This window comes from Pleuronectes platessa, chromosome 13 (genome assembly GCF_947347685.1).
Source record: "Pleuronectes platessa chromosome 13, fPlePla1.1, whole genome shotgun sequence".
NCBI classification, from domain to species: domain Eukaryota; kingdom Metazoa; phylum Chordata; class Actinopteri; order Pleuronectiformes; family Pleuronectidae; genus Pleuronectes; species Pleuronectes platessa.
This window is the reverse complement of record NC_070638.1, coordinates 22,832,218-22,853,873: the sequence shown is the minus strand read 5'-3', so window position 1 is coordinate 22,853,873 and position 21,656 is coordinate 22,832,218. Positions and strand designations below refer to the sequence as shown.

Genomic DNA, 21,656 nt, shown 5'->3' with positions numbered 1-21,656 from the left:
ACCTTAACCCTGGGTGAGCTTTTGGGATGTACTTCTATGATATTGTTAGTCACATGACATCACTTGAAGATATTTGTCAGACGTTACCCTCTGGAGCCATGAAAGCTTTTGTCCAACTTTTTTTAGTCCTTCCCCCAAATAACTTGTGGACAGACATCATAGTCTAAAATAGACAGAAAGTTCCCTTTAATCTTTTTATATTTCAAAATGTCTTTCATGCAGTACATGTGTAGCACAATCCAAGTATTCAAATGTCCATTCAAACAATAACCGTGCTATTTAAATGTCACCGTAACAAATTTAATTGTTTATCACTCATTGTTATCAAAGCAACATCTAAAGAACCCATGCTGAGTGCTGTGGCCAATGTCGTCCTCCATCGACAATGTTGTGCAGATTAAAGGCACTCAAATCTTAAAACTGAAACTCAGCACACAAACTCCGACAGCTCTACCTGGGACCCTGAAGCTGCTTGCTTCTTTGAATTGAGCCACATTATCCAGACAGGTATTTATCTTTGTGACAGCTTCTTCTCCTCCTCCTCATCATCATCGATTATAATCTTCAGGCAGAACATGATCTGAGTATTTAACTCTTAACCCTTGACACATTTGTTTTGCATCTATACAAGGTTATTGACAACACACAGGGTGCTGAGACAGAACAGAACACGAAACAAGTCACTTCTATCTTCAAGAAATTGAGGGGAGTTTAAATTTCACATGGGTTCACGGCAAAAGTAACACAACCAAGTGCCAGTTTAAACACATACACACACTCAGGGCAGACAGTACTGATCGAGCCAGTCACTTTTTTCCCCTGCTGTGTAAAGTGAACACAACCATGCAAGTACACAATGTACTGTAACACAGGGCAGAGTCCAGACTCCAACAGAATATGATGAACAGAACATTTCACAAGTCTCTTCGTGACTGAGATTGTACATTGTGCGCGGGACCAGTCTCTGGACAGGTAAGACATGAAAGAGTCTAACCGAACCAAACAGTTTGTAATGGATATGTAATGGTGGTGGTTTGATAAAATACAACAAAGACAAACTTGGTTGTTTTTAAGTTGTTCTGACTTATTAGACCTCTGCTCCGTAAAAGGCTTCAATAAACACTTGGTCTTTATCATCATCATCTTTCTTGCACACACTACCAGCCAGGAAGAATTAGGGAAACATCATGTTATACCTGAAAATAGATTGAATCATCCTCAGTTGAAAAGGCAATAATTGCTAATGGGAAAACTAAATTTGACTTAATTGAAATTGATTGTATTGTGACAAAACAGCGACACAATATGTATTGTGTGGTCTTTCTTGCCTATCAGCCCCCTACATCTCTTCAGCATGGCAGCAGTGGAAGGAAAGAGTAGACGATAATGTGACACACAAAAGCACAAAACCAACACAAGGATCCATCGCATCTGCTATGATAGATATGAAGGGGACACAATAAATGGCACACACTGATATCATTTTCGACCCACAAACCAGAATGACTTAAACGTCAAGAGATGCATTTCCAGAGTTATCATCTACTGATCTACATAAAAAGCGTATAGGAGGCTTGAGTGACTGCATTTGTTGAAGCTGCATGAGACTTTGCTGCAGTTTTCTTTTCTTTTAACCATCAGATCGAAACTGCAGTAGAAAAGGGGAGAAAGAGTAATAAAGCACATTGTTGTCATCAAACCTTTAATTGTCGAATAAAGGCTGTAAAGACTGTTTCATGATTCCAAGATAATAATTTGGGATTAAACTGTTTGGTTATATTTTAGCAAATTTGGTAACTTGATGAAGCTGGCCTTTGCAATGACTCGTGTAATAATATAATCTACAGAAAACGTTTCTCTTCTTCAGGACCTACAGTTATAGGTTCACCTTTTTGCAAACATTATCCCAGACTCACATTCATGAACAGGTGATGTTGTGATTGTTTTGTGATAAAGATGGGACTTGATAAAATTATAATAAAAACACACATCTGTCAATCCAAAGGGTTTTTTGTATTCAATATTGTGCTCCTCGGTTTAACTCTTCACATTAGTCATCCTGTTGTCCTCTGAAGATGAAGGAAAGGGATTCTGGGATGGCAATTGATGTCCAGTGTTCACTGTGTAAGCATGTGAAGAGGAAGATGCACCATGTCTCTTAGCTGCAAGTGTGTATGTGTGGAGTAGTGTGTAGTCAGAGCCATTCCAGTTTTCAGTTCCACAGTCCTGCTGAGTGACAGTGACTCCAATCAGCTGACAAGTAGATGTTTGGTGACCCACGATGATGAAATCGTGCAGAATTGTTAAACGTTTCCAGGCCAATCCCAGTTGAAAGAAAAAGGGCCGCCACGTATCACAACCACTGGCTCTTGGTTTGTGTGTTTCAGTGCTTCTCAGGGTTCCAGCTAGGTAGTTTCTCCAGAACAGCCTTATGGTCCACACCCACACTGGCCACCAGTCCTCCTTTGTTGAGTGCTTCACCACTATAGTCAATGTCCTCTCCCGTCAGGGTCGTCATGTGGCCTCCTGCAATCATAGTAATGATCTGTCCTTAGTACGGTGCACTACAAACATTTAAGTCAACACAGAGATGATAGACACATTTAATAAAAATGTAAAAACTGCCCTTATTACTAAACACTCATTTGGAAGATGTTTTTATCCAAAGCAACTTACAACTGAAAGACAACCCAAAAGCATTAGCACTGTCGAAGAGGTTCAGTAATGACTAAATGCTAAATCGGTTCAATGAGATAAAATGCAGTAGATCAGGTAAAAAAGTGTCACAGTAGTTTGACATATTAGGGTGTAAGACGTGTTAGGAGAGAAGCTGCTCTCAGACCAGATGAGTCTTCAAGAGGCTCTTGAAGGTAGAGAGGGGACGCTCCTGCATTTGGCCGGTCGCTCCATCATCAAGGAACAATCTGGATAGTGATTGACTTGTGTGCAGGGATGTCACTGTTGGACCAGCAGGAGCATAAGCCTGTATGATTGAGCTCTGTAATCAGTGACTTCAGTGGGATTCTGCTGGCCATAGATTATTTTCACAGCAGCCATTTTCCTCCGACAACAGGCTCAGGCTGGGAAGCTCAGATGCTAATAAGAACAGCATAATGTTGCTCTTCTCTGATTTACAAGTCATATAAACACATAACCTGACAAACTAAATAGCCAACTGAAGAGAATGGAGAGTTGAAATCTGGAGTGACATGGAACTGTGCTTTAGGGTTGTTAGTTTTTGATAGTTCATTACATGGCATTAGACAACAGGTCATGTTAGCATGACATTGCATTCTGGTAATAAGTGCGATGTAAGAGAACCATGTCCACTGTGTGAATATGGTCTATGGTTAGCCAGAGGAGGTCAACGAGCAGCAGAGTGACATGTTGTAGACGTGTTCATAGACCGTTTGTACTTTTGAGGTATCACTGACACACATTGAGCTGTTTTTTTTGTGTGTGCATGACATGTGATGTGTGATCATATCTTCAAAGAAATATCAAGGGCCTACAAGTGATAAGCAGTAAGAAAAAAAAAAAAAGATTTCCACCAATATTTGCCACAGTTTGAACAGAACCTGACATTAGAGACTGCTGTTTTTGTTACTTCTCACTGATTTAAAATGAGCAGGGCTTAGTTGACAACAATATCACACTTTCAGGCAACAATCAGGATGTACCAACATTTAAGTCCGATGACAACTGTGGGGGCAATTTGCTTATGTTGCCAGCCCTGTCGATCAAATGTGATCACATCACACCCACACAGTCTTGAAGAAGCTTCTGAGCATTAATGTTATAGAAGAACAATTACAATTTTAAACTTAAAATTCTGGAATGTAGTCCAGTGAACAAAGTGTGTCTATACCAAAAGGAGTCTTGAAGAAAACCAGAATTTGAAATAAAAAAGGACACCACACAATGGGATATAAGAACTGTTACAGTACCCAGTGCCATCAGTAGAGCTGCACCAGCACAGATGTCCCATTTCTTAATGAAGGTGATGTGGACGTAAACATCTGCCTGGTCTATAGAGGACTTTTCACCTGCAGGCATCTCCAGGAGTGCCAGAACCTTATATCCTGAGAGAGAGAGAGAGAGAGCGAGAGCGAGAGCGAGCAGATAAAAGATCATGAATTGATATTAATGACAAATAAACCAGATACATTTTCAAAATAAGAGTGTAACAGATGTCCCATTTCAAAATCATACCATAAAAATACAGATTTAGCCTCTGTCCTTAGAGACCGAAACATTAAGAAGTGTGTATGTCATAATGAATGGACTTCTGTGGTCCACAGTAAAGACTATGTGTCTGTTTACTGGGAAGGAAAAAAATATAGTATCCAAAAGCATTTAAGCTTAAACTGTACATGCAATACATTTAAATGTCAAACACTTGAAAATATGGAAGAATTTTTGACTAACCTGCTCCACCAGCTTCTGTGATTGTTGTGCTGTTTCCAAAAGCATTATGAATGTAATTCTTAACTTGTCCAGAGTGGGAACGTGACACAATCACACTTGGAGGGCTGATGCTATAGGACGAGCGGGGTTGCATATTCGATCCCTGACCCACAAACGCCCAGGCTGAGGGAGAGATTTGACAGACAAAATAAAAACATTGGAGAAATCTTAGATCGTATCGTTTAGCTACGACCAGAAACGTGTAACCACCCAGTGAAGGTGTTGAAGAACACATGCTTACCAGTGAACCCAGTGAATGGCTGGTGTATGACCCCGATGACTGGTTTACCATCTACTGCCACACACACCATTGTGGTCACGTACTGAACAAGGTTCTCTGTGGAGAGAGATGAGCCAGAGTCAGGATCGTAAAGAAAAGAAAAATCATACAAAATAATAATAAAAACATCTGATGTCATTGATCTAGTTGTTAACTCTAGTTTCATCAGATCCTGTCAATATCCACAACAATCAGGATAGTGATAGTGACATTGAATTAAAATGGCAGGTGATCGTTCTATCGTCCTCCACAGCCAAACTCAATATGAGGGCACCGTGTTCTTGGTGTTGTTGGTACCAGTAATGTGTTCAGACTGACTTTGGCACTGCCAGTCTGGCAACACCTCATCGGTTAGAGCGAAGGAGGCTTTGTTCAAGAAGATTTGCACCATGTCATCTAGTTATGCATCCAGCTGGCCAAACAGGAAGATACATGCAAGCTTACATTTGTGGTGGAATTATCCAGTATAATATCCAAAGTAGAATGAGCAACAAGTTTCATGAACTGCTGTATCCATTTTAAACTATAGAACAAGTGCAAATTGGAAGCTCCCTGCTGAAGGTTGTGCTCACTGAGGTTTGCTGAGAAGATTCAGAACTATGGATGGTGTAGTCCAGTCTTTATTTATTTTTTTCTTACAAAATGATTATTTCTAGAATGGGAAAAGCAAATTCACAATATAACTCAATGTCATCTTTGAAATAAATGTAAAAATCTGAATAAAATGAATCACATTCTGACATTAAACTCTACAGTCACTATCATTTAGGCTAAAAAAAAGTCAGCTTTCAGAGTAGCTTCTTCAGAACATTTTATAATCTAACATGGCTATTGTAACGTTAACCAGGACACTGTTTCACAGGTACTTTTATTAATGATGATTTTTTTTACTGTATTTATTTGCACCTTGAGAAACAAGTATTGTTTGCGTCAACTCAAGTAACTACTCCTGATGCCATGTTTCCATGTGGCCTCTCCGCCCTGCTGCAGAGGGAGGAGCTAAAACTCACCCTCCATCAACAAAAAACTTCATGCTCCACAATCAACAAAATCTTATTCACCAACCCACTAACTCACCGGTACCATTCATCATTTTACAGGTCGTTGGACACTGAACCCATTAAGAACCAGCTTCCCTAGCACCATATCAGTTGATATCGATATATATATATTGCAATAAAAATCAAATAACCAGAAAACAATGTTTTTGCACATTTGTGTGTATGTACAATGTTCTTATGTATGAATGCTTTTTCATTGCACAATCTGCAGGAGTATGTGTGTGCGTCTGCTCATCTCTGTCTCTCTTTACACATGAACTGATAATCACATGGGATATTCACCATCTAGTCCTATATTCTAAAATAGTTATCAATCGATGATGTCGTATCACGACTCTGGATCGTTCCCGTCACTTTAACTCTGATGTCCTTCAGACTGTCTGAAAACATCTGAAGGTCTCGTGTTGCAGGTTTAAACCTCCTGTATGTGTCCTAATATCTTGTGATCAGTACTGGTGTTTATTGTTAAGGTGTAAAGGGAGAGCAGGTCAGTCGGTTATGGTTATTCAGCGGTGGAAACCCACTAAAGCCTTGAACGTAGCTGATGCCCTGAATCATTATGTCCAGTCACTGCATTGATGCAGAGTTGTCCTCCTCTTTGAGCCCAAACATTTGCACCTGTGCTTCCGCACTCCTACACTGTTTGGCACAGCGCTGTTCTCATCATCTTTGGCTGTTCGTGTTGTCTGTCAAAACATGGATGGGCGGAGCTCTATCAACATGGGACATGTCTAAAAGTTCTATCGAGGAAAAGTTATATCACGATATCGCTATCCTTTCATCGCCCAGCCCCGGCCCTACACCACCAGTGCACCCAATAATGTTATCACATGTACCTATGACTAGAGCTTTAACTGTGACCCAGATCTAAACCCAATGTTTCACCTCAACTTGTGCTCAGCTCTCATTCTTATTATAGCTATTAAAGAGAAATACTACCTCACAGTTTATACCACACTAACAGCTGGAACGTTATTGTCTAATATGACCCCCAAAAAGATCATTAAAATGAGGATGTGACATATTAACCTGTATATTCCTGTGTGGCGTCTAAAGGATCGATCCACACTGTGACGCTCTCAGAAGAAGCCTCCTTGCCTCCTTCTATCTTGTCTAGTATGTCAGCTGGAATGTCCCGGCTCCAGGCTGCTTCCTTATCCACCACGCTGTCATGTTCCTCACTGTTCACCTGAAAGCAAACACATGCAGACAGAATTATGAGTCCTATGCCTCAAGATTATTTTAAACTTCAGACTGTGGGAAGGCATTATGTTCTAGGCTTTTCCAGCTGGATTTAAACTTAATCATCGGTGGGGTCCTTCTGCCCTCCAGGCCATATGAAGGCCCTGCAAGGCAGTTGAACCCGCCCTGCAAAACTGTTCAGTAATAAAACAAAATTACACTCCATTTTGAAAATGGATCAAATTAATACATATATTAAAAAATTGAGAAAGATTTTTTTTTGTTGAAGTCAAAGACAGTCAGCGTTTCTAATTTTGGAGTATGAAGGAGTATTAGGGCCAATTGAAGGGAGAAGCAATTGTGACCCTAAGATGTTAGGATGGTTAAGAGGAGGAATGTAGAGCATCTTGTTAAGTTATACTTTACTATAGTGAAAATAAATGTGTAATATTTTGCACATCAGCACCACATTATCAGAACGTTTGAAAAGTCTGTGCAAATGTTGATTTCAAAGAAAGAACCACACAGACTTGGAGTCAATTGATTCTTTTGTGGAGGAAATGTTTGGTTTTGGTTACACCTGTGTGATATTCAAAGTTATTTCATTGTTTCCCATTAAACTGGTTTTCCGAAGATGTTCCTTATGTGGCTTCCACCTCCTAAACAATTGAAATTTCTGCGGTCAAATAATTTTTCTGTCTTATAACTTCAACTTCATGACAAACGCATGTCCTTTTATGGAGAAATAGAGGCGTGGCAGTGTGCTTATAAAAGAGAGCGGACATGCACAAACGCAAGGTGGTGAGAACAAAATCTGCGGTTGTGAACGCCCTTATTTTCTTGGAACAGTAAGAACATTTCTGCTCACGTGTGAGTTTCGTGGTGAGTGAGCTGATATGATGCAAATTCTCCTTCTGAATGCTGAAACCTGACTCAGGAGAATTTGTGAAGGGGCTTCTGAAAGTTGCTGGAGTAGCCGGGACCAGTAAAAAACTAAATTATTCTAAAATTTTTGTCGTGAATAACCATCAAGGATTTACGGATATGGTTCAAGATACAAAAAACAAATACTGAGGGACACTGCAAAAATTGTTCTTTGGCAGCTTTGTGGTCGATACCAGTCTCTAGCAGGGTCCTGCATTTCAGGTTGGATCAGTTTATACAGTTTGCGTTCATCTTTTCAAAACAAGTATTTCTGGAGTTTCCACATTCTACAGTAAACGACAAGAACACTGCAGCAGCCAGTTAATACGGAGAAGAAAAGAGGATTTGTACAACAGCTCCAGTGCTCGTACTCACCGTGACTTCCGGGAAGGTATTCTTTATGAGGTTATACATCTTTCTGTGGGACTGCAGGTCACCCATGGTCAGCAGCTCATTGGCTCCCTCCTTCGTCTTACCCTTTGACCTCTCCTTCAGGCCTTTTTCCTCATGAACCTTCTTTACCTGGAGAAGGAGAAATGTACCTTGAATGCTACTAAATCTTATACAGCTCAAGTAGCCCAGATGTAAAGCTGTGTGTTTTTTAGAGGCTGTAGTCAAAAGCTGTGTCCCAATTCAGGGGTCAGGAATCGATGGCTCCAAGGCTGAACAGTTGATGGTACACATGTTTAAAAAAAGTAAATGGCTATTAGAACTTTCTCTTCGTGTCCAACTTTAGCTGTGTTGCTAGTCAACAGCCAGAAGGGCAGGACAAGCTGCTGACGCTGATCATGGAAAGCCTCTGTAGACCAGACCATCTCACTTCAGTTTGGGACTCCTGGTCTATGCGGCCCACAAAGACCTCCTCCTGAGACAGGATCCTCTAAAGGAGGCAGCCCCAGCTTAAGTAATATTTGGAATGATCCACTACAGTGTAAAATGTTGGTTCAGAGAGTTGCATAGAAGGTTTAACATTAGCACAGGGAGACATGGCCTTTAGTGACCTACACAAGACATCTGTGCTTAGCAACAGTGACTCAAGTTTTCCTTTCACTTAACTGCCTTGCCACAAATTATCTGCTAATTATACTTTAAAAAAAAGGAGTTATGCAAGTTATGTAAGAAGATAGTTTAGTTAAAGTAAGTTAAGTAACTAGAAAAGTTGTAACAATGAAGCCAATAGATTACAAAAACATTACTGCGTTGTCTCAGGGAAATGAGACAATATTTTTGATACATTGGCAACCCTAAATGTATTGCATTACCTATAATCAACCAATAATGAACTGACAAGATCACACAGCAAACTAATTCTAATCCTAGTGATACAAATATTCCTCAATTATTCTTTAGTATGATACAGTTGTACTATAGGCTATGAGAAACAATTATTGTATCCAGGGTTTTACCTCTCTGCCACCAAGTACAGCCGCCTCCACTGAGATCGCCAGCAGGTCCCTCAGATCTACGTTTCTCCTCTCTCTGCAGAGATGGACGGACAGAACAAGAGTGTGTGAGGCTATAAAGCAGCTTTTACTCTAACTGAGCGTGATGACACTGACACCAGTAAGAAGGAAACTGTAGCACACTGCCCCAGTAGTTTTTAAGAAGTAGCTCATATGTTTCTGCCGATATTCAGCATCTTACAATCATACTTGTTACGTGTCAGACAATTGCCAAACTCATACCTGGACATTTACAAGCTTATCACATGCTTTGTAGCTGATATGGAGTTACAACACATACAAGAGACAGAACACTATCTGAAACGTAATGTTGACTTTATAGAAGAGGTGATCAGCAGGACGGTGACGTGTCCCGATCGTGTACATTACAGTTGTTGTTTCCTCACTCGGGTGATTGAACTCGTTAAGAAACAAGAAAAGAGCCTGACCTGAAAGCAGCCAGGCGGTTGGAGATGACCCCGGCGTACAGGTGGTAGATGACACCGACTCCCAGAAGGAGAAACACCCCGACACCAAGCGGTGACAGCCGGATACCCATCGGAGCCATGGACCGATAGACTCTCCGAAGTTGAAACACTGAAGACCCAGTGACACGCGTCCAGAGGAGCTGAGCGTCAGAGCACGGCTGGAGGAAGATGAAGGCTAGGTTGACGTGTCACCGGCTAACGGAGCTAACAGAGCTAACAGCTGCTTCCCACCGGCAGCTGGGTTTCAGATAAATGTGTAGACTGTCATTAGGAAAAGACACAGGAGCTGTCACAGAGCCCGCACACACTAACACACACACACACACACACACGGGATCATAAGTATTCGAGCCGCTTAGCTCCGTCCGTCGTCCTCCTCCGGTGTCAGTGGTGTCATGTCTGCAGTAACATTCCGCTCCAGTGAATGTGTCCGCTCCTTAAAGTCACTGTTCACTGTCCTAGCCGAGTATTCACAGGTAGAGAGGCAGAACAACCATTCCTCTGTTCCCTCATCTTCCTCCTCCCTATGCACACAGCGGAGGTCACAGCTGCATCGCTTCACTTCCGGGTCAACGTCCGTACGTCGATGCTGACGTCACAAGTTAGACTTTGCGTTCCTCTTATTTATTGAAAATATACTTTATTGACTTAATGTGTGTATGAATTATTTCATTTTTGAATTATTCCGATTAATATTTATTTTTCTACAGGACTTTTTATTTGATTGCAATGTCAGTTTCTGTGTTGAGCACATGTCCGAAATGTTTGTAGAATTTGTTAATAAATTATTGAATTATATGAAGGACATTCAATTCAAATATAAAAACATATTATTAAATTCAACCAAAATAACTAAACTATAGCCTATACATAAAGAAACCATGGAACAAGAAGTAAATCATTCTTGGAATGTTTCAATATAATGACTGATATCGATTTGGAATTTCAATCTTTCTTTTTAGTCCAGTTGCATTCGTGAATGTGCTATTCCCCATACAGAATGAAAGGGCTCCAAATAAACTGTATTTGACAATTAATGTCATTGCTATCAGACAAGAATATAATGAATCATTGTACTAAAACAATGATTGGACCAGTACATTTCTTACAAATATATTCTCAATCCAACCAAAATAAATGTAATGCCAAAAAGGACACTTTGTCCTAGTTTTGTTGTTGCAAAACGCCCAATTTACATAAAAATCCTCTCTGAATCGAAAAAGTACCTGGTTTACAGGATATGTCAATTGTATAATTTTGAAAGAAACTTTGAAAATTGATGATTATTTCTTAAAATAATTCTAAACTTACTTCCACTTTACATCCAGACAAATTTAGCATGAGGGTTTGTGTCTTAGTCGTCTGATAATCCATACATGGTTTTGGTGTAGTTTAGTTTATTTTTTCAAGAAAAAATTGAAAACACAGCTAACAATCGAAATATGGGTTATTTATGCCAAGTACATTATTATGTAGACATTATTACACTGGAAATATGCTAGGTGAACTTTGTTAACTGTCTACACCAAATTAAAACGAAGATATCAAATGTTATCGTTAAAAGAAAAAAGGTAAAAAAATCTTAACCTTATATTTGTCTATCTCAAAAATACAGGACATAATGGTTACGATTGGCAAAAGTTTAAGGACACCCCCATTTTCAAAGCTGTTTGATAATAAATCAGATGAAGCCTTCACATGAAGAGGAGTAGCACAGTGTCTAGAATTAAATCTCATTGAGCTGCTTCGGTTGAACTGGACACAAGGTTAAACAAAAGTAAAGAACTAGGGTAACAGTCATGTGAACTTCTGCAGCAGTGTCTCATTCACATTTGGATTTCCAAGTGTGTTTAGCTGCTGGATGAGCTGAAACTCGAGGTAGCTGGACAGTTGGAAAAATTGAGGGGTCGTAAAACAAAAAAGACATTGCTCATTGTGAACATGTTCATTAGCTCATCATTCTGTACAATTTCATCTGCCCAAAATGTATTTAATAGATGAAGTCTGTATATCATTTGACAATTTTACTCATTGTTGTTAAAGCCAGGTTGCTTAGCTTCATGAAATACCAAATGAATCAGCAGTGTGGTATAAACACTATGCTTGGTTAGTGTTCATGTGTGGAGGGAGAAGTCAGAGACAAAGCAAACAGGATGACTGAATTTTTAAACCATCTATCTGCATGTTTATATAATTACACCATGTGGTCAGATATGGTTTTAATAGACTTTCACCAGTATTTTGTAGGTACGTGGTGGCTGTGGATCATGAGAGAAGAGCTTTGAGTGAGGGTGTCTGATTGTTGAAAGAACCTAACCACCCATTGACCCCAGGTAACATCACTGACGATGTGTCCAGGTGCATCACAAGCTGATGTATTTCACATGTCACATATCAAGTTTAAAAAACATCGGAAAAGCTGATGCTTCTATTAACTGAATATTGGCTGAGGAGGAATGAAGTGTTCATGTGGTGAATCAACATCGGACTCAATGACTGGACCACAAGTAATACTGTCAGTGACAATACCCTCTAGTCTGAAACTCAATTTCTAGCCCAAAAAACTACAGGACTGAAGAGTTTTTCCAGAGCTTTATTCTTCCAACAAGCTCTGAAACATTTGAACACATGACATTAAAGTAATACAAAAGTAAACAGGTCTGTAGATTCATTCGAGTTACAGCTCTGCCAATTCAAGAGGGAGCTATAACATTGATCATTTTTTATTCACACAACTGTCCTTTAGGGAAACCGCTCTCCCTTTAAAGGCTATTGATAATATGAGGTGTTGTTTTGAGGGGAAACATCATCACATTGTTTTCCATTACCAATGAGAGTTCATTTAATCTCCTGAACTCTTCATTGTCAGCCACAACATCAACTCCTCCACATCTTCTCTCCTCTGATGATGACATCATCCTCTGTTGTCATAGAGATCACCCTTTCCTCTGATGTCTCTTCATCTCTAAATATCCTCACTTCCCCTCTTCTTCTCCTCCTTGCTCTGTCGGCCATCTAATGGAGATGTGGTAAGACTTCAGCTCCTCCTCAGATACAAAGTCAGGGGCACGGCTCATGATGTCATGACCCCTGAAGGACTTGGGGAAAGCGATGACGTCACGGATGCTGGGAGCTCTGACCATGATGGAGACCAGCCGGTCCAAACCTAGGAAAGCATGAGTTATCAGAAAAATTTTAAAATTTATAACAGTTTTTACCTCTTCAACACATTCATATATTAAGTTTTAGTCACATTTTACATTCAATTGACAGGATATTCCGTTTTCTCTGCTCAATTCACTCTTTAAATTATATTCCCTTGATTTACTGATGTTTTTGTCACAAGCTTTGACTTATCACAAATGATATCGACTGATGTTGCCTTGTCAAAGGTATATCATATCAACGTGTATGCAGATATAGCCAAAGTAAACTGTAATAAGAAAACGTTTTACTGGCTCATTGTGTCACTTTGTTAAATAACCCTGGGCTTGTCCTTGTCCCCCGCCCCTGTGGTGACAGTGACAACGGGTCCCCACTGTACCTTACTATATAAATTGAATTGAATTCCAACATTAACATCCGTTTCTTTTTTTTGATTGCTTTACCCAAAGCAATGCCTCCATGTGGTGGTGCTCCCGAGTCCAGAGCCTCCAGTAGGTGAGAGAGGAGACTGGAATCCTCCTAGAGCAGACGTATGACAAAAGTAATTATGAGCGACAATTATGAAACCCTTAGACTGTATATAAAGATGGACAATTTGTCTCCACTTTCTATTTAGAAATTAAGCTGAAATTTCCTACATTCGAATGCTGCCATCTTGCCCTAATTTATGACATAGAGAAATTGTTTGGGCAATAGCGATCGGGGGATGTAGCCACAGTAACTAGGTCGCACCTATAGATGTGCTTGACCAAACTTACCGGAAGTCATTTTTAGATTGGTTCATGTCCCATCTGCTCACACGGAGGAGGCAGAGGTTATGACCGATATTGCAGTTAGCGTCTAACAGGAAACAGAGATAATTTGCTTTCACTTTCCGGAGCCGTCATGTCGTCCATCTTTAAATACAGTCTATGATCAGCCCGGTCCCTGAGGTGTACTGACCAATGACAACATACAGTAACGTACCTTGAGGATGTTCGTCAGCACATGCAGCTGCTCTGAGGCTTTGTGGATACGGATTGATCCTCCGCCGATCTCACAGCCGTTCAGCACCAGGTCATAGTGCTGACCGCGAACCTAATGTGAAGTTACACACATGAGACTTTAACACCACCGATAATTATTTCCATTTATCCTAAAATAAACTTGAATAAAAAAAGAAAATTTAAGGGATTTTGATAGGATCTCCATGGCTACCTTGTGAGGTTCAGTGTAGAGTAGCTCCACATGCTCGGGCAGTGGAGCAGTAAATGGATGATGGGCTGACTCCAGTTTATCTGGCTCATCCTCTTTGGGCAGGAAGAGAGGGAAGTCCACAACCCACAGGAAGTGGAAGGCTGAGAGATCCCGTAGTGAAACACCATGAGACTCCAGGAGCTCTGCAGACTGCAGACGAAGACTGCCAAGCAACATGCGCTGAGAGCAGAGCACAGGTGGAGGAAGGTAACAGGAGAGAGGCAGGGACATAAAGTCATCTTAAATTCAGGTGCATCTGTCTTTGCTTATCTATCCCCTCATCAGTCTACCATAGCCATTGTATGATGTCAGTGTTTCTCTTACCACAGTGTCCAGGGAGCCAGCTGCCATCAGCAGCAAGTCTCCAGGTTCGGCTCCAGTCCTGCTCAGCAGCTCCTCTGTGGAGGAGACGGACAGCAGCTTCTTCAGAGGAGACTTTAGTGTCCCATCTGCCCTGACCCGCACCACACTCAGCTCCTTGAGACAGAACACACGTGAACAGAGTTTTTTTTATTGTCACCTGTAAAAGTACTGTGTCAGGGAGCCTCTCGACTGCATGTTTCAAAGGACTAAACTCTGCATTAACATAAGGATGTTAGTTTTACTTACATGTTAGCAGATTTGTCCAACACATAGGATCAGACTGAAATACCTTAACATCTACTTAAGAGACGCCATTTCTCACATCAATGTTTTAATTCATCCAGTCCTTTGCTTTATGACCAGATACTTGTGAATCTCATCACATACCCATCATCTCAGATGAACTTTCTCTTTAACGCTAATGAACAAATGTTAGCATGCTCCCCATGCTCGGGATCATGATTAAAATTAAACCTGCTACAAATCAGCATGTTAACATTGTCGATGTATATGCCAACATTAGCATTCAGCTTAAACTAACTCCTTGGTCTTGTTTAACGGCAGAACACTGGACTACATTACTGGTAATGTATGTGCAAACACATTCTTTATAAACACTCATACACAATGTGAAACTGAAACTGTGTTTGTTTGTTTGCATTCAATTATAAACTTCTTAATTTATTTCCCCCCCAGACATAACAGGAGACAAGATAGACCCTATATATGCATGTGCATTTAAGTGATTTTATGCATTCCATACATTGGCTTAATAATAAACGTTACTAATATGTGTATATAATATTTGTATTAGAAAGGGCGAGGGGGTGTCTATTGTGCAAGAGCATGGAGAGGGATATAATTGTTTTTAGAAACCAATATTTGTAAATAATAAAAAAGGAAGGTTAAATGATGAGGAAAACAAAATGAAAAGAATAAAGAAAGGAAACATTTTATTAACTGTTCAATTCTAATTAATTTATATCCATAATTCTAATTCATGATTTTATGTCCTGTATCCACTCTGCATTCTTCCTTAAAGTACAGCATTAGTCCAAAACAACAAAAAGACAAACAGAAAACTAGACTTAGAATGTTTTAATTATTTGTAGAAGTGTATTTTTTTTTATTATATTCTGATATTGAGTTATTGGCAAAATCAAAAACATATAAGTTGTGAGTCCACCCTAAAAAGAAAGCCTCCGGAATCGGCTGTCACTTGTGTGAGGGCATAAAAACTGACACACTAGTGAACTTACAAGACGATATCGTATGTAAAAGTGATGGAAGAGACAAAGAGGAAAGATAAGTCTACCTGTCTAAATTGAGTCTTAGCTGTTTGTTTCAGTTCCTCCAGATCTTTCCCAGTGAAAAGTTTCTGTAGGGAAACACAAAGAAAATCATCAGGTTTATTATGTTATGTTGATATTATGTTCACTCTGTCAGCAGTCATGGCTCTCTATTATACCCAAAGAATAGGCTGCCATAGGAGACAACATTTCTCTTCTTACCGCTCCACTGGGCACACAGATGGCCTGAACGGAGCCTCCTGGATGACTCAGAGCTGATCTGAGGAATTCAATTTCCGTGGATAAGAAAACCTCACTGAGGTCGGTCAGCTGGACAGAAAGACAAGAAAAGAGAGACGGGGATTCAGACAGAGACAGATACAGTATGTAGGAAAAATGTGTCAGACCAACAAACCAACTGCTGGTACAACGCACATTACTCACTCCCTCTTGAGCATAGAGATGATGACAACCAGAAGAACATGTTCTATATTTATTTTAGTTAACATATCCAACATTTATTGTGGCCTGGCAGGGCCTAACAGACATGATCAGGATTCAAGAGAGGTGTAATTTCAGTAATAATGTCAATAATGGATGACTGGCCACTTCTCTCCTTTTGTTGAGCCATAAAGAGAATAACACAGACTCACTGAGCTCTAATTGTCTCTGTTGGCTTTTAGAAACAATGTCAAATTATGATTATCCAACTAAATCAGCATGCAAATAAATTTTAGGAGGCAAAGGAGCACAAACTTTGCTGTTCCATACGTTCCTAAAATCCAATCCGGTTTTCCAACAGGGTCTTCACCAATGAAAGACCATATCACACTTAATCCATAATGAATGAATGGAATAAGGCAAATCAGTGTTTAGTTTGAATTAAACAGCAAATCTGAACATTAAAAGGAAAAAAAAGGAATCTTGAGTGGCAGCAATATTCGACATTCAATATACAATTTTCCTTCATTCTCTGCTCCTGAAAAAGGCTCAGTCTTTGATATGAACTGATATCCAGTCATTTAGGGGACATTAAGAAACCAAAACACAAAAGAACCCACCTTCATACTGAATCTAGTATCCGGTTTGTCCACACCATAGTCCCTCATGGCCTCCTCATACGTCATGGTTTGGAAAGGAATCTTAATCGGACCATTCTCTGCGGGCCAGGAGTACTGTAATAAGCCCTCCACCAGGGACATGATACCTGCCTGGTCAACAAAAGACATCTCTATGTCCACCTGGGGGATGAGATCAGTAGATCAACCAATCAGATCACAACTACAAGGAACACACACTGAAGAGAAAATAAACAGGAAATACGATTATACAAGTGAGTGAAGAACATTAGAAATGGCAGTCAGTGGAGTGCATAACTCTGCTATGAAACCACATAGAAGTTCATTAGATCTGGACTGTTATTTGCAGTACTCATCAATATCAGTTCCCAAAACATGCCTGATTTTTCAGAAGTATCTGGAATTATTTACCACGATATAGGGCGTTTTTCAACATTTTTCTTATTCTGTCAATGCTTTCAGTGAAATAATAAATCCTGGATCCGCTCCCTGATTCAGATCCACCACACGATTTAATGGCTTCTTTCCTGATCTGTACCACATCCTTCAACCAAGTTTAGTGTGAGTCCGTCCAATAGGTTTACCATAATCCATAAATGTATACAATAACCTACTTTAATGCAGACCTGTCTGTGTCTTACCTGGGTGAACTCGGGCTGCCGGTCCGGTTTGGAGCCCTCATCTCTGTAGCACCTTGCCATTTGGAAGTACCTGCCACAGTGACATCAGGGGAGAAAGGTGGATGTTTGTCTTTGTGCTGAGGTCCAAAACTATGTAGCAACCTCAATCCTGTACCCACCTGTCGATACCAGCCACCATCAGAAGCTGTTTAAACTGCTGTGGACTCTGGGGGAGGGAGAAGAACCTGCCTGGTTCTCTGGAAGGAACCACAAACTCTTTGGCTCCCTGGAACACAAAGGAACATACAACATCTGGACTTCAGCGAAACACTGTAGAGAAAGGTGACACATAGAATAATATTAAAACTGGTTTTGTTGTAGGAATATAAAGTCACCGCCTTCATCGTTTTTGTAGGTTTCCACTGCAAAATTTTGTAAATATGACTCCTCGTTATTGAAATCATTAACAGATGAATGGTCCTCCTTACCCCTGGCGTTCTTTTGAACAAGGTGGGAGTTTCCACATCCACAAAACCTACAAATAGAAGAAAAAAAACATACATCAACCAAACCAGGTCTGCTCACATCTGGTATTAACATGCGTTCCAGGTGATCTAACACCATTGGACAGTAAGAACATCGGTTCACACCTGACACTAGAATATGTACTATAAACTTGTGTCTCCACGGACCACTGCTGATTAGACACACATTCGCGATTTCTGTTCACAAAATCCACATGAAGCAGCGGTGCACTTTCCATACTTAGTCTAGTGGAAATGAAAAGAAGAAATTCCTTTTGCAGGCAAACATCCGCCAAGATATTTGACACACACTTTGCAGACATCATGGACAAAGCCAGCATACACTATTTAACACTTTAATTCAACAGGTGAATATAAATGAGTATATACTTCGTCTTAAGCAGAGGACGTCAGTTGAGTAGACAGTCTTGCAATGTGGCCCACTTGCGATCACACTGTTAAAAGAATGTGGTCACATGCATCCAAGAACAACCTCTGAGTGTGGTCTGAGTGATCAGATCTCCATTGGCACATGTTAGTGCCAGGTCTGAACCAGGTTTGTGTTTTCTATAGCACAAGCTCCAGTCAGCAACACTGTTTAAAAGACTAAGCGAGTAGAGCGAATAAATCTTAGTCTCCATACCGTGCACATTACAGAGGTATTCTCTCATCTTCATCACCAGCTGAGATCTCAGTCTGAGGTTCCTCTGCATCTGAGAGGACCTCAGGTCCAGGTAACGATACTGCATCCGCAGAGACTCAGATTTCTGTACAATCAGAAACACAAAAAGACAATCCATCACGATTAGCAACAATTACAACTTCCATTACTTGCTTTGAGTATTTGTAAAATATTGTACATGCAAGTACAGTTAGCCACTTACTTTAACAAAGTCTTTAATCTCAAAAGGCAGCTGGCGGCACACATTAAAAACCTCCATGTTCTCAGCAAGGACTTCGATTTCTCCTGTTGGCATCGCCTGTTGGTATGAACACATTAGTATGAGGAGACTGAGATATAAATGATTCATGACTCGTTTAAAATAAATGCTCTGCGAACAAAATGTCTAATATTATCAGACACACACCTCGTTCTCCTGCCCCGCTGGTCGGCGTCTGACGGTTCCTGTTACCTTGATGACAGACTCAGTTCTGAGATCGTCCAGTACTGATTTCAGATGTCCTGCAGACTTTCACAGAGAAAAAACTGGTTACATTTTGGTTATATATGACATACATTTTTACACTTATTTTCCTATTTTCTTTTATATCTTTGTTGGAAATAGTGTATAATGATCATTATCTTTGTTATATGACTAAGTCATAACGGACAGTGTATTTGTTGTATTGAGTTGTGTTCATTCTTACCTCTTCTTGAGGAATTAAAATTTGCGTTAATCCACTGAAATCTCTCAAAATGACAAACAGGTTTTGTCTGTTGGAGGCAGAAACAAATGAGTGAGTGACTGAGTGAGCATGAGACCTCACGAGAGTCACTCTGAGTCTGAAAGCCTTTTCCAATCCCCAGAACCAAAGTTGTATATAACTGTAACTTAACATCTTAAACAGCAGTGAGTGATAGTCTGAGAAAACATAGGCTGACACACACCACAGAGGTCTAATCATTACCTCCACCTAGGAGGTTATATTTTCATTGTTGTTTGTTGGTTTTCTTGTCTTTCTGTCGACCTAATCATGGATCCTAATCCTCCTCTGATTTTTCCTCTGTGGCCACACCATGAGGTTGGCTTTTACATTTTTCTTGATAATTGCTGCTACCTGTACTAGGCTATGTTAGTGTGATAACATGCCAAGCTAAGTTGGCAAACAAGGTTAACATTATACTTGTTCAATATCAGTGTGAATTCACTGAGTTTGTAATGTACACACTCACACTTCAAAATTGAACTAATTTCACACTTTGTAATTGTGTTAAGATCAGAATCAGTGATACCTGAGGTACTGGACCCAACCACAGAGAGTTACTGTGTCTCCCACATGATGGGATCTCAGTTCTCCACAGCTGTGACTCCTGAACGACCAACTGCTGGGACCTGACAGCACAACAGTTCAGACAGATTCAATGCCTGAAGCAAACAAGATGTACATGTTGGTGCACTGTAACTTAGTTTATACAAGTAAACCCAGGTAAAGCCAGGGGTTAGGCCACAAAGACAGCTTTTCTGTTTGTATTGTATGCTAAATGTTTTTTTATTTTAATTTATTACAAGTCCACCAGCCAGGGCAGAAAAAAAAGTACACTACTTAAGAAGGATCATCTATAAATTAAACATTTACAAAAAAAAGTTATAGTTAATCTCATCAGGTCAAATTTGTCTTTGTAATTCCTACAGTCTGTAAAACCAGACACAGAATCTCTACTGCAGGTGATCAGCTATTTCAAAGACTCTGTCATGACTGGTGGCCAACTTCTCCTGATAAGACACATCTATTTCAAATGACCTACATCTTATAACCATAACAACCTATCTCCTATCATATCAATACAGTAATTATATGTTCATGAATATTCAGGAGCAGTTTTCCCTTCTGATGACGCCTTTTGTGGAACAGAAGTGAATGTGCCACTGACGTGCACACGATTCAACCTGATGTGGGAGCAGTGGTAATGATAGAAAGGGCTTCGCGTGGTGAGTACCTGTGGGGGGAGGCTCCGCCCTGCAGAGAGCGTGTGAGCAGCTCAGCTGTCTGACAGGAGCTCGTCCTTGACTTGAGGTCGAAGCGGAGCTGAGCCACCGAACCCTCTGAGCTCTGAGAGGGAGACCGCGCAGCAACCTGCGCACTGCAGACACGCTTCTTGATGTCATTGTGAAGAACAGCTGTCAGCTGCTGGTACACTGGGAGAGTTTCCTCACACTCATACACGAACACGCCGGTGGGCAGCACCCCCTACACGCCGGGTTGTCTGGATGATAGACCCCGAACTGTGAACAAAAACCCTCCGCTTGCTCGTTATCTGATGCTGTTTCCGCAGTTTAGTTTGTCCTCACCATCTCCCACGATCCGTAACTCATGTGGATAAACTCTCCTGGATCATCACACATCGGCACAATGCTCATCCACTCACGTGGGAGTCTGTGAAATACGTCATCGAATGGACCGTCACGCTGCAAAGACCAAAGCAATCGATCCACAAGACAATCGATTCAGGCACTACAGTTGAATATTGAAAAATAAATAAATATAACTAATCAGAATCAGAATTATTTGTATTGCCACGTATATTTGCATTTATTGACAATTGCCATAGTGTGGTTGGACTAGTGGCAGAAACTTGGACTATGGGCAGAAAAGGTCTCTGGTTCGTCTCTGGTTCGACTCCACGGAGAAACAACAAAAAGACGAACCTGGAATGATCTGTCCAAAAATCCAAGAGGATTCTCCCTACCCTGTCTAGTGCCCCTGAGCAAGGCACCTTACTCCCTCAACATCTGCTCCCCGGGCGCCTGCTCACTGCTCTGTGTGTCCTGCACCAGATGGGTCAAAAGCAGAGGTTAAATTTCCCTACCTGCATG

At 40.5% G+C, this 21,656-nt stretch overlaps 2 protein-coding genes across 3 annotated transcripts; both read right to left on the bottom strand.

Annotated features, from left to right (window-relative positions):
• Positions 1–164: 164 nt before the first annotated feature.
• bpnt2 (3'(2'), 5'-bisphosphate nucleotidase 2) lies at positions 165–10,427 on the bottom strand. Its single transcript, XM_053437533.1, has 8 exons — positions 9,806–10,427; positions 9,321–9,393; positions 8,290–8,436; positions 6,838–6,997; positions 4,709–4,804; positions 4,429–4,590; positions 3,948–4,082; positions 165–2,526 (listed from the first exon to the last, which is right to left on the bottom strand). Exons 1-8 carry the CDS (start codon positions 9,922–9,924, stop codon positions 2,384–2,386), a joined length of 1,035 nt encoding a protein of 344 aa, XP_053293508.1. The 5' UTR covers positions 9,925–10,427; the 3' UTR covers positions 165–2,383.
• Positions 10,428–12,419: 1,992 nt separating this feature from the next.
• dars2 (aspartyl-tRNA synthetase 2, mitochondrial) lies at positions 12,420–21,231 on the bottom strand. Of its 2 annotated transcripts, XR_008341673.1 has the most exons (18): positions 20,780–21,231; positions 20,075–20,174; positions 19,489–19,555; positions 19,209–19,310; positions 19,005–19,100; positions 18,764–18,887; positions 18,085–18,131; positions 17,776–17,882; positions 17,618–17,687; positions 16,959–17,138; positions 16,120–16,227; positions 15,924–15,986; positions 14,570–14,722; positions 14,207–14,425; positions 13,976–14,086; positions 13,768–13,849; positions 13,453–13,528; positions 12,947–13,010 (listed from the first exon to the last, which is right to left on the bottom strand). XR_008341673.1 is itself a non-coding variant. In XM_053438680.1 (17 exons), exons 1-17 carry the CDS (start codon positions 20,946–20,948, stop codon positions 12,820–12,822), a joined length of 1,983 nt encoding a protein of 660 aa, XP_053294655.1. In that variant the 5' UTR covers positions 20,949–21,231; the 3' UTR covers positions 12,420–12,819. The 2 variants fall into 2 exon arrangements, 1 of the variants encoding a protein (XP_053294655.1); XM_053438680.1 differs by lacking the exon at positions 13,768–13,849 and having other exon boundaries at positions 12,420–13,010.
• Between the last annotated feature and the right edge of the window lie 425 nt (positions 21,232–21,656).

Excerpts from the sequence above, each read along its gene's own strand:
- bpnt2 (XM_053437533.1), bottom strand. The coding sequence starts at position 9,924 with ATGGCTCCGATGGGTATCCGGCTGTCACCGCTTGGTGTCGGGGTGTTT. Across the intron at positions 8,437-9,320 it reads CTGTACTTGGTGGCAGAGAG|GTAAAGAAGGTTCATGAGGA; the intron begins GTAAAACCCTGG and ends CTCCTTCTCCAG. Across the intron at positions 2,527-3,947 it reads AGCTCTACTGATGGCACTGG|GAGGCCACATGACGACCCTG; the intron begins GTACTGTAACAG and ends CTATGATTGCAG.
- dars2 (XM_053438680.1), bottom strand. The coding sequence starts at position 20,948 with ATGACATCAAGAAGCGTGTCTGCAGTGCGCAGGTTGCTGCGCGGTCTC. Across the intron at positions 17,883-18,084 it reads TGTTCAAAAGAACGCCAGGG|GGAGCCAAAGAGTTTGTGGT; the intron begins GTAAGGAGGACC and ends TTTGTGTTCCAG. Across the intron at positions 14,426-14,569 it reads CTGGCTCCCTGGACACTGTG|CGCATGTTGCTTGGCAGTCT; the intron begins GTAAGAGAAACA and ends CTCTGCTCTCAG.